The sequence below is a fragment of the Euwallacea similis genome, chromosome 12 (assembly GCF_039881205.1).
Source record: "Euwallacea similis isolate ESF13 chromosome 12, ESF131.1, whole genome shotgun sequence".
NCBI classification, from domain to species: domain Eukaryota; kingdom Metazoa; phylum Arthropoda; class Insecta; order Coleoptera; family Curculionidae; genus Euwallacea; species Euwallacea similis.
The window spans coordinates 4,214,826-4,226,098 of record NC_089620.1 but is presented as its reverse complement, the minus strand read 5'-3'; the positions used below and the strand labels follow the sequence as shown (position 1 = coordinate 4,226,098).

General features: G+C 36.2%; 2 protein-coding genes across 2 annotated transcripts; both read right to left on the bottom strand.

The window, feature by feature from the left end:
• Window positions 1-889: 889 nt before the first annotated feature.
• On the bottom strand, window positions 890-2,161 carry LOC136412417 (uncharacterized zinc protease RF_0338-like). Its single transcript, XM_066395474.1, has one exon. It carries the CDS (start codon window positions 2,159-2,161, stop codon window positions 890-892), a length of 1,272 nt encoding a protein of 423 aa, XP_066251571.1.
• Window position 2,162: 1 nt separating this feature from the next.
• LOC136412416 (superoxide dismutase [Fe]-like) lies at window positions 2,163-2,780 on the bottom strand. Its single transcript, XM_066395472.1, has one exon. It carries the CDS (start codon window positions 2,778-2,780, stop codon window positions 2,163-2,165), a length of 618 nt encoding a protein of 205 aa, XP_066251569.1.
• Window positions 2,781-11,273: the final 8,493 nt, after the last annotated feature.

Genomic DNA, 11,273 nt, shown 5'->3' with positions numbered 1-11,273 from the left:
GATACATTTGATTGTGTGCATCCAACCCGCTTAGCAAGGCATGGTGGCGCACTTGTTAAAGTAAAAAACAGAAATTCTATTTCTTCAAAGTGCAAAGAGCATATTAATTTGCGGAATCAACAATTTGAGTTGGATGATAACCCAATTGAAAGTGACTGTTTATGTTTTACCTGCAGAAAACATTCAAGAGCTTATATACACCATTTACTGAAAGCTAAAGAGCTCCTGGCTTACACGCTCGTTACCATTCATAATATTTTCTTCATGAATAAGTTAATGGCATCAATAAGGCAGGCTATATTAGATGATAGGCTAGATTGGGAGAAAAATAATTGGATTAGTGAGATACCATTACACTGTGAATTATACACCTAGTTCATATTTTTCTACGCTTATTTTATATTCCCTAAAACAGAAAAAGCCTTCCTCTTCCTACTCTTTCTTCCTTGGCTAATCCATAGTTAGCGTCTTTTGCACATGTGCGTTACATTTTTTAATCTTCTTTAAAAACTTGACAATACATGATAAACTGGTATGTTAGAAATATAGTTTTTGTGAGGTATTTATGGTTAACAATAAAGAAAAACATCAAATAGCGTTTTGCGTTTCAGCCGTTACATTCTTAGCTGGGTTATCATTAATCGCAACTGCAATTGCAGTGGGTACCGTACCTGCTATAGCTGCTTGTCTAGTGATAGGAGGAATTTTGACTGTCTTGTCTGGTGTGCAAACAGTAGAAAGCTATTTATTTTTACGAAACAGCGAGAAAACTTTGAATAAACTGATGAGTAATATACGCGATGAACCAGAAAGCAAACTTTTTATAGAAAGGATTTTGCAACCGTTCATTGAACTTTTTAGTGAGCTTAAGCAACATAATTAAAGTACACTAAGCTTTAAGCATAGAAACCACTTTATCGTAACTTGGCAATGATTTAATTTCTCCAATTGCAGCTAGAGTGGTTTTTTCATGCTGAGATAACAATTCTTTTGCTGCTTTTTTTACGTTAGCAGTGGTAACTGCGCTAATTTTTTCTATTAATTCATTTTTACTGATATATTTATTATAGTTACCGTAGTAGTGCCCCAATGTTTCAGCACGTAAGCTCACGCTTTCGCGCGACATTAAAATTTGGGATTTTACTCGCTCTTTCACTCTATTTACTTCTTCTTCCTTCAAATCATCTGTAGACAACTTCTTCAACTCTGTTGTTATAGATTTTAAAAGCTTATCTAAGTTACTACTGTCTGTACCAGCAAAAATGGAAAACATTCCTGTATTAGTATAGCTGGAATTAAATGAATAAACAGAGTAAGCTAATCCCTGCTTTTCCCTTACTTCCTGGAATAAACGTGATGACATTCCGCTCCCTAATATAGAATCAAGCACTTGAAACGTGTGATATTTATCGTCATGGCGAGAAACACTAGGTAGACCAATTAGCAAGTGTACCTGATCTAATTTACGATGTTCTAAATACTCACCACCAGTACAGCTCGCATTTTGGCTTTTTTTCAGCTTTTTAGAATGAATCTTTGAGAGAAAATCTTTGGTTAATGCAACAACTTCTTCATGTTCAACATTTCCTGCAACGGCAAATAGCATATTCTCACCAAAGTAATGCTCATTTATGTAATTATCTAGATCTCCTCGAGTAAAAGATTTTACAGTATCTTGCGTGCCTAAGATTGACCTGCCGAAAGGTTGGTCTTTATAAGCTGCCTCAAAATATTTGTCGAAAATAATGTCACTTGGTGAATCATTAGTTTGAAAAATCTCTTGTATTACAACACCCTTCTCACGTTCCAATTCATCTTCTGGAAACGTAGAATTCATCAATATATCTATTAATATATCAATACCAGTTTTTATGTCTTTCTTGAGGACTTTTGCATAATAGGTGGTGCTTTCTCTGCCGGTGCTAGCGTTGAAAACTCCACCTATGTCATCAAAAGCTTTTGCAATTTCAAATGCAGTTCTTGTCTTCGTCCCTTTGAAAGCCATGTGTTCTAGAAAATGGGATATTCCATTTTGATTTGCACTTTCCGCTCTACTGCCAACACCAACTCGTATGCTTAAAGCTACGGAATCAACATCACGCACCTGCTCAGTTATTATGCGCAGACCATTATCTAATTTTGTTACCTGGGGTACATTCATCTTATGTGTTCTTTTTTAAATTTTCTTCTGCAAAATCCCAATTAATTAAATGGTCAAGGAAAACTTTTATGTAGTCAATTCTACGATTTTGACAATCTAAATAATAGGCGTGCTCCCACACATCCATAGTGAGTAATGGAACTTGACCATAAATTAATGGCAAATCTGCATTTGGAGTTTTGGTGATCTTGAGCTTTCCTAACCTACCTTTTTCGAGCACTAACCATACCCATCCACTGCCAAACTGGCTTACTCCATGACTCGAAAATTCTTCATAAAATTTATCAAAGCCACCGATATCGTCTTGAATTTTTTTTGCTAGAAGACTACCATCTTTAGGCTTACCACCACCATTTTTTTTCATTGAATTCCAATAAAAAGTATGATTCCAAACTTGTGCTGCATTATTAAATATAGGCAAGTTGCCGCTATTACCATGCACTTTTGTTATTAATTCCTCAATTTTTACATGTTGATAATCCGTATTTTCAACTAGCTCGTTGAGTTTATTTAAATATCCTTTATGGTGCTTATCATAATGAAAATCTAAGGTTTTTGCAGATATATAAGGCTCCAAAGCTGTTTTATCGTATGGTAATTCAGGTAAAGTAAAACTCATAAAAACCTCTTTATTTCTAACCTACTTGGATGGTAGGGCAATATATGCTTTTGTGCAACATATAATTAATAGCTAAAACATTTAGGTATCTATTGCATTATTCTAAATTATACTACAATAACGATTATTATATAAGCCATAGAAATGGATTAAATGCAAAAGTTACTTGACACCCTTCGCCAGCGCCCTTATCATGAAACTGAAGGTATTCAGTTATCTTCATCTGTGCAGATTAAACAGCAAGAAAACAACGTAGTTGGCGTCTTATTTTTAATTTTTTGCACTATGTGCACCTTATGTCTTCACAACATTTCTGGGTTTTTACCTATATAAGCTGAAACGCGCTTATAAGTCGTTTAAGACAGTATAGTACGCCAATTTGCAGGATTAGAGAGTGACAACTAGCTAACACGGGATTTCTTTTGCCTTTTTTTCTGCTTAGTAAATTTCTTAAACATTTAAACTAAGGTGAGTTGCATTTAAAAGCAGCTAAATTGCAGTGTTTTAGACTTAAAAAACGCCAATACTGAAAATAGACAATGACTAGGGCTTCTTTTGCCTTTTTTTTCGTTTGGTAAATTTCTTAATGTTTGTAGCTAACATGAACAAACATTTGAGAGTAACTTCTGCTAGTAGGGTGTCATCCCAGTGCTTGACACTGGGATCCAGCTTTCTTTATAAATTCACCAAAAGTGCTTCATTCTATAACGCAAAACCCATACTCACCAAACCCAATGCATTACTTGCAACTAAGTTTCCTGGATCCCAGTGTCTGGGCACTGGGATGACATCATAGGGGCGCTGGCCTGACAATCGTCATTCCGCTACGTGTTAGCGGAATCTAGAGATACCGTGACGGTATGACAAGGAAGAACAGTTGTATTCCTGCACAATTTATTCTCATGACAAAAACGTCTTAACTTTCTCTCTACTTTTTCTGGGTAAGGTCAATTTTGTGAAAAAATGGATTGAATTATAGGCAGATTTGGCTATTATTTGTAATACATGGGTATTAGGTAAAATGTTTAAATTTGATCCTTTATTATTAGCTCGAATTCAGTTTGCCTTCACAATAGGCTTTCACATTATATTTCCTGCTTTCACGATCGGGCTTGCAAGTTTTCTAGTCTTTTTGGAATGGTGTTGGCTTAAGACTGGTGATACACGTTTCCGTGATGTTTATAAATTCTGGATCAAGATTTTTGCTGTTGCTTTTGGCATGGGAGTAGTATCTGGAGTTGTAATGTCATATCAACTTGGTACCAATTGGTCAATTTTTTCTGACCGCATAGCCAATGTTCTCGGCCCTCTATTTTCCTTTGAGGTTTTAACAGCCTTTTTTCTGGAGGCATCTTTTTTGAGTATTATGCTATTTGGATGGAATAGAGTAAGTTCTCGTATGCACTTTGCTTCTACTTGTATTGTTGCAGTGGGAACGCTTATTTCAGCTTTTTGGATTATTGCAGCCAACAGTTGGATGCAAACACCCGCTGGATTCACGATTGGTGAGAATGGTCTACTATATCCAACCAATTGGTTAAAGATTATTTTTAATCCTTCTTTCCCTTATCGCTTTATTCATATGGTAACAGCAGCCTATCTTACAACAGCTTTTGTGGTTGGTGGTGTAGGAGCATTTTATCTTTGGAGAAAACGACATGCTCCTCAAGCAAGAATTATGCTTGGTATGGCAACCATTATGGTAGCTTTAGCTGCACCATTTCAGCTGTTCATGGGGGATAGGCATGGATTAAATACACTAAAGCATCAACCTGCTAAGATTGCTGCAATGGAAGGTATATAGGAAACCGAAAAAGGGGCTGGCTTACTTTTATTTGCTTATCCGGATCAGCAAAATGAAATTAATCACTACGAGATAAAAATTCCTAATCTTGCCAGCTTGATCTTAACACATGATTTTTTAGGAGAAGTAAAAGGATTAAAGGAATGGAAAAAAGAAGATAGACCACCTGTAGTATGGGTATTCTGGTCCTTCCGTATAATGGTTGGAGTTGGAATTTTAATGATCATAATTGGGTTAGTAAGTGTTATACAGTATCTTCGTGGCAAATTATTCCAAAGTTGTTTCTTACATGGATGGTGGATATCAATGATGCCGTCTGGGTTCATAGCGTTACTTGCAGGTTGGTTCACTACTGAAATTGGTCGTCAACCTTACACTGTATATGGAATTATGCGCACAATTGAATCATTTTCACCTGCGATTACCGGTCCTCAGGTTGCATGGTCTTTGATTGCATTTATCGTTATGTATACCCTTATATTTGGAGCAGGCAGTTACTATATCCTGAAACTTATATACAAAGGAATTCCTGTCATTAAAGAAGAAGAGCAATTTTATAAACACGGTATTGGAGCTTCAGTGATTGATGCTGGTACATCTGGAAAGGGCAACAATCATGTTTGATTTTTCTTCCTTAATTAATTTACCCCTAATCTGGGGACTACTAATTGCCATAGCTGTTTTACTGTATATTTTAATGGATGGGTTTGATTTAGGTATTGGTATTTTACTTCCTTTTGCACCGTCAGATAAATGCCGTGATCACATGATAAGTTCAATTGCACCATTTTGGGATGGAAACGAAACATGGTTGGTACTAGGTGGTGGAGGGTTGTTTGCTGCTTTTCCTCTTGCATATTCAATATTAATGCCTGCTTTTTATATTCCAATCATTATTATGCTGCTTGGCCTTATAGTGCGCGGAGTATCCTTTGAGTTTCGTTTGAGTTTCGTTTTAAGGCAGAAGGAAAATACAGGCGATTATGGGATTATGCCTTTCATTTTGGGTCACTTGGTGCTGCATTTTGCCAAGGCATGATTTTAGGTGCATTTATACATGGTGTAGAAGTAAACGGACGCAACTTTTCTGGTGGCCAATTTGATTGGGCAAGTGCTTTTAGTGTAATGACAGGCATTGCTGTGATATTTGGATATGCACTTTTAGGTTCTACATGGCTCATAATGAAGACAGAAAATATAACACAAGAATGGGCACGCAAGGTTGCTTCTTATACGCTTGGTTTTGTAGGTATTTTCATGGGACTAGTGAGTGTAGTGACACCATTTTTAAATGAACGTATTAAAAACTTTTGGTTTAGCATGCCAAATTTTTATTATTTATTTTCTATTCCATTACTCACATCTTGGCTATTTTTCATGCTGTGGTTTGATCTTCAGAATACTAAACAGGAGTACCGTCCATTCTTTCTCAGTATTGCTATTTTTTTTATGGGATATTTAGGTTTAGGAATTAGTATCTACCCATGGATTATACCTTTTCAATATACCATTCTGGATGCAGCTGCTTCTGGGCCAAGTTTATCTTTAATGCTCATTGTTATAATACCGCTTTTACCAATCATTTTAACTTACACTGGTTATTGCTATTATGTCTTTCGTGGAAAATCAAATTATGAACACACATATTAAGGAGTTAGTGACCTTATGGTTAAAACGTTACCCTTAAATCAAGCAGTCGTTCAGGCAATGGCGTCAACTTAAGAGCCTTCATTAGCAAACCCTCCTATGGATTTTCTGAAAAGTTTTTGAGTATATTGTATTTTTAATTTGTAGAATAAGTTTTTTTCCTTTTTGCATGCTAACCAAAAAGGGTTCTGTCATCCTTCTTGTCATATAAGTAGCTTGACGCGGGCATTCAGTTTTCTTTATAATTTTCTTTGTGAAAGAACAAAAATGCTTATTTGTAACCATAGCTGGCTTACCAAATGCTGGGAAGTCTACATTAATTAACAGCATCATAGGCAAGAAAATTGCAATTGTCACCCCTAAAGTGCAAACAACAAGGACGCAAATAAGGGGTGTTGCAACATGCAACAACACACAAATTGTCTTTACTGACTCCCCAGGAATTTTCTCAGCAGAAACAAAACTTGAAAAAGCTTTAGTCAAATCTGCATGGTCGGCAGTTAAGGATAGTGACATCACTTTGTTGCTTGTTGATGTAAGCAATTATTTGAAAAATATAGAAAGAATTAAGACTATATTTATGCGGCTGCAGCGCACAAAAGGCAGATGCATTTTGGTTATCAATAAAACTGATTTGGTAAAAAGGCCTGAATTAAAGATGGCGCATGAGCATCTGAATTTGCTTTATAAATTTGAAAAGGTTTTTATGATATCAGCATTAAAGAATGATGGTCTTTCTGATTTGATGAATTACTTGTCTGAAGTTGCATTGGTGAGCCCCTGGTTTTATGAAGAAGATCAAATAACCGATTCCTCGACAAATTTTTCATCAGCAGAAATTACGAGAGAAAAATTATTCTTGAACTTGCGTGAAGAATTGCCATACTCTACAGCTGTTATAACTGAACAATTTGAGGAAAAAAAAGATAAGAGTTTAGTCATCAAACAGATCATATTTGTGTTGAAAGATAGTCATAAAAAAATAGTGCTAGGAAAAGATGGCAGTAATATTAAAAAAATTAATATCGAAGCGCGTGCTGAACTAGAAAAATTATTTGAGTGCAAGGTACACCTCTTTTTATTTGTGAAAGTGCGACCTTGGATCGACCGTCCGGAGGAGTATATAGGCAATGCTTAATTCTTTATTGGTATTTGATATTGAAACTATACCAGATGTAAATTCCTGCAAAAATTTACTCAATATTAGTGATGATAGTAGTGTAGAAGAGAAGAGGGATGCATTAACAAAATATCATCTTGAAATAACAAACGGGCAAAACTCTTTTCTGCGTCAGCCTTTTCACCTTGTTGTAGTTATTAGTTTTTTACTTTGCAATATAAGCTACCAGAGTGGTTATGAGGTGTTCACACTGCAAGAAATAAGATCTGGAGGCACACTAAATTCCAGCGAAAAGGAACTAGTGAAAGGATTTTTTAACTACATATCAGAGAAAAAGCCAAGATTAGTTTCGTTCAACGGTCGCACTTTTGATATACCAGTGCTGAAGTATCGTGCTATGGTCCATGGCATTCAAGCAGAATATTTTCATAAAGCTGGCGATAAGTGGAATAGTTACAATCAGAGATATAGCAGTGATTGGCATTGTGATTTGCTCGAATCCCTCTCTGATTTTGGAGCTTCTGCAAGAGTAAAAATGAACGAAGTTTGTGCAGCATTTAATCTTCCTGGTAAGATTGGAGTTGATGGGTCACAAGTTATGGGCTTATACGATAGCGGCAAGATACAAGAGATTCGAGATTATTGTGAAACAGATGTAATTAACACTTATTTGATTTACTTAAGGTTCATGCATCATCAGGGAAGGATTACTACTGAAAGCTACAACAAAAGTGCGGAAGAGCTGCTTTTAGAGTGCGAAAAAAAAGAATACCTAAAGAAATTTAAAGAAGAATGGGAAAGAACTTGTGGTGGAAAAATTTTACTTCCATAGAATAAATAGTCGAGTTATAATGCACTAACAAGCGAACCTCTGTACTAAATTTTGGTTAATATACACGTTGAGCATATTAAGAAAGTTGCTTTTAAGGTATTGCATTTTACTTTTATTTTCGTTATAAGGTTGCTTTAAGTTGAATTTTCAACATTTTTATATTATTTACATTTAAGACAATGATTTCGAAATTTTTTGGGGGCACTTCATGAAAAAGTCTATATATACTAGAACTGCTCTAGTTTCTTTATTAACTTTATGTTCTTTCAGCAGTTTTGCAGCTGACTTTCCTGATGAGAGTATGAAGGAAATAAAAAAGCAAGAGAGCACAAAAACTTCTGGAAAAGTGGAAGTTATGAAAACATCAAATAAAAAACTGAAAGAAAAGATGGACAGAATATGTAATGCTGATCCAAGAAAAAAAGCTGAAGAGCTTAAGAAAAAAGAGGAGCTAAGATTAGCAGCCGAGCAGAAGAAAAAAGAGGAGATCAGGCTAGCAAATGAGAAAAAAGCAAAGCTTATAGAGGATTCAAAAGCAAAAGCTCTAAATGCTAAGAATTCTAATATAGAAAAAGGTAAAGTTTCAAAAACTAAGGTTTCTAAAACTAAGAATGCTAAAATTAAAGCTAAAGATGTAAAGAAGGATGTAAAAGTTATTAACAAAAATGCAGAGGAAAAAGTTAAGGCAAATCCTGTTGTTTCAGTTGGTGGGGTTGATATTATCGACACTAACCAAGGAAAAGATGGCTTAAGAATAACTTTCGGTGGTGTTGTTGATGCTCAAAGCCATGGCAAACCTGGAATAATTGGTGATAAGCGTTATAACATTATGCCGGGCAAATCTACAGATTATTTCAACAATGCTCAAAATGACATAAAGAGAGCAAATCCAGTATTTCCTGAAGGAATAGGAAATATTGGTGATTACAGCGAAAGCATGGGCATGATTTCAGATGCAATATTGCACTTAAGAGCTGAAAACAAAAATGAAGATTTAGGACTTCTTTATGGTGCTGATGTGCAGTTTCATGTCCCAGTTACTGAAGGTAAGGGAGCATCACAAGGTGTGAATGCTGCAAGGGGCAGAAGTGCACATGTGTTTTTGAGTTCAAAATATGGTGACGTGAAGCTTGGTTACCAATTTGGTCCTGAGGCTCTGATGAGACTTGATGCAACAAGAATTGCAACTGTCGACGGGGCTGCAGATAGCGACTGGTTCAGAAAAGTGAATTTAGAAGGAAGTGCTGCAAATTTTCCATTTTACGTAACACCACGTCTTTACACTGAAAGCTTCTCAAGCGAGAGTGAAAAACTCTCCTTCCGTATGGCAGGGAAGTACAACAAAGATGTTATGACTACACTGCCGTTTAGAGCTGCTTACTACTCACCAAATTATATGGGTGCAAGATTTGGTATTAGCTACTCACCTCGCTATGATAGTGGTTTATCCGTTGTAAAAGAAATAGCTCCAGATCTTCTCAAAGATTCAAGTGATAAGGTAACGGGGATAAAACATGAGGAGACGCTAAGACATGTTGGGCCAGACTATGAGCACATAATAAGTGCTGGTGCATCATATGAATATGACTTTAGTAAACATAACATAAAAGTTAAAACTTCTGTGGTTGGTGAGTATGGTCAAGCAAAAGAACCAAATAAAGGTAAGCATCTTTATAATGAGTTCATAGAATACAATAACCTGGCAGGTATTAATTTAGGTGCAAGTGCTGATTATAAGATTAATGAAGATCAAGGTGTAAAATTTGCTGCTTCTTTTGCATATTTGGGCAAATCTGGTCAACCAAAAGATATTGAAAAATTAGGCAATAATGGTGAATACAGCAAAATTGGTAGTGGTACCACTACCGATGATGGTAAAAGAGTGAAAGGCTTAGAAGATCAATTTGTAGGAGATGGTAAAGACACTATGTACTGGACTGCAGGTGTTGGCTATCAATATGAGAATATCTACACAAGCTTGACATACTTTGGCAGTAGAATGAATGATGGAGATATGCTTCACGATGGTGCACTTGGCGTTCAATATGATCTTTCTCCTGCATGCAGTAAGAGCAAATTTGTTCCTTATGCAGCTCTCCATTATTTTATGACTGACGAAAAAGGTGTGATGAAAGATAAAAATGATGCTGATGTACCTTCTAACCAAGGAGTTCTTCTGCTCACTGGTGTGAAGTTTTCTTTCTAACCAGCTAATACACACCACAGCTTAAATGTGGTGTGTATCTTATTTGTTAGTGTTTATTTGTTGATCAAATAAACATATGGTGTCCTCTCTCCCGTCATCCCAGTGCGTGACACAGTTATCTAAGTGGAGAAAGTCACCTCTCCCCACTCGACTTCAAAACCGGACTAGTGACTTTCACCACATCCGGCTTCTCTCTAACTTGGTGTTTGTCATACATACTTCTCCATGTAATTAACATTTCAAAGCTTGGTAAATTTGTTTTTATAGCTTAAATACAGCATTCTCTATATTACTAGAGAAGTCGTATTCATTCATACCTAACACTTAATGTTGGCTCATAACATATTAACCACTACTCACAACTTTACCTTCCAAATTACAGTGTCCACGTCAGCATATCCTAAACATTACTTTAGGCCTTGGCTTCTTAGACAATCCCTCATTATAGGTGCATACGGGTGGCTCCCTGCTTAAAGAATAAGAGCATCTATAATGTTACTCCGTTCCATGAAATTGTTTCATGTTAGACTTAGGTTCCAACTTTTTGCCGGGAGATGGGAAACATCTTAATCAGACCAGTCAAGTTCTAATTATCCACTTTCTCCGTACCTTTTGGTCTATGCGTTAACCAACCTTATTTCGCATATCGTTCGTTACGACAATTCAGGCATTGGTTCCTCTCGTAACCATATCTAACTCTGTTTGCAGGGATTCACTATAAGGTTTAGTGTTACCTGCTTTTATCTCATGCTTGCATCCTAGAGGTTGCCACTCTCTAAAATGTGAGACATACATTACCCACGATGTCTAGGGAAGATGGAATTTTACCATCACAAAATCACGACTTTCGGGTCGCACCAACTGTACGAACATTACAATTTGAG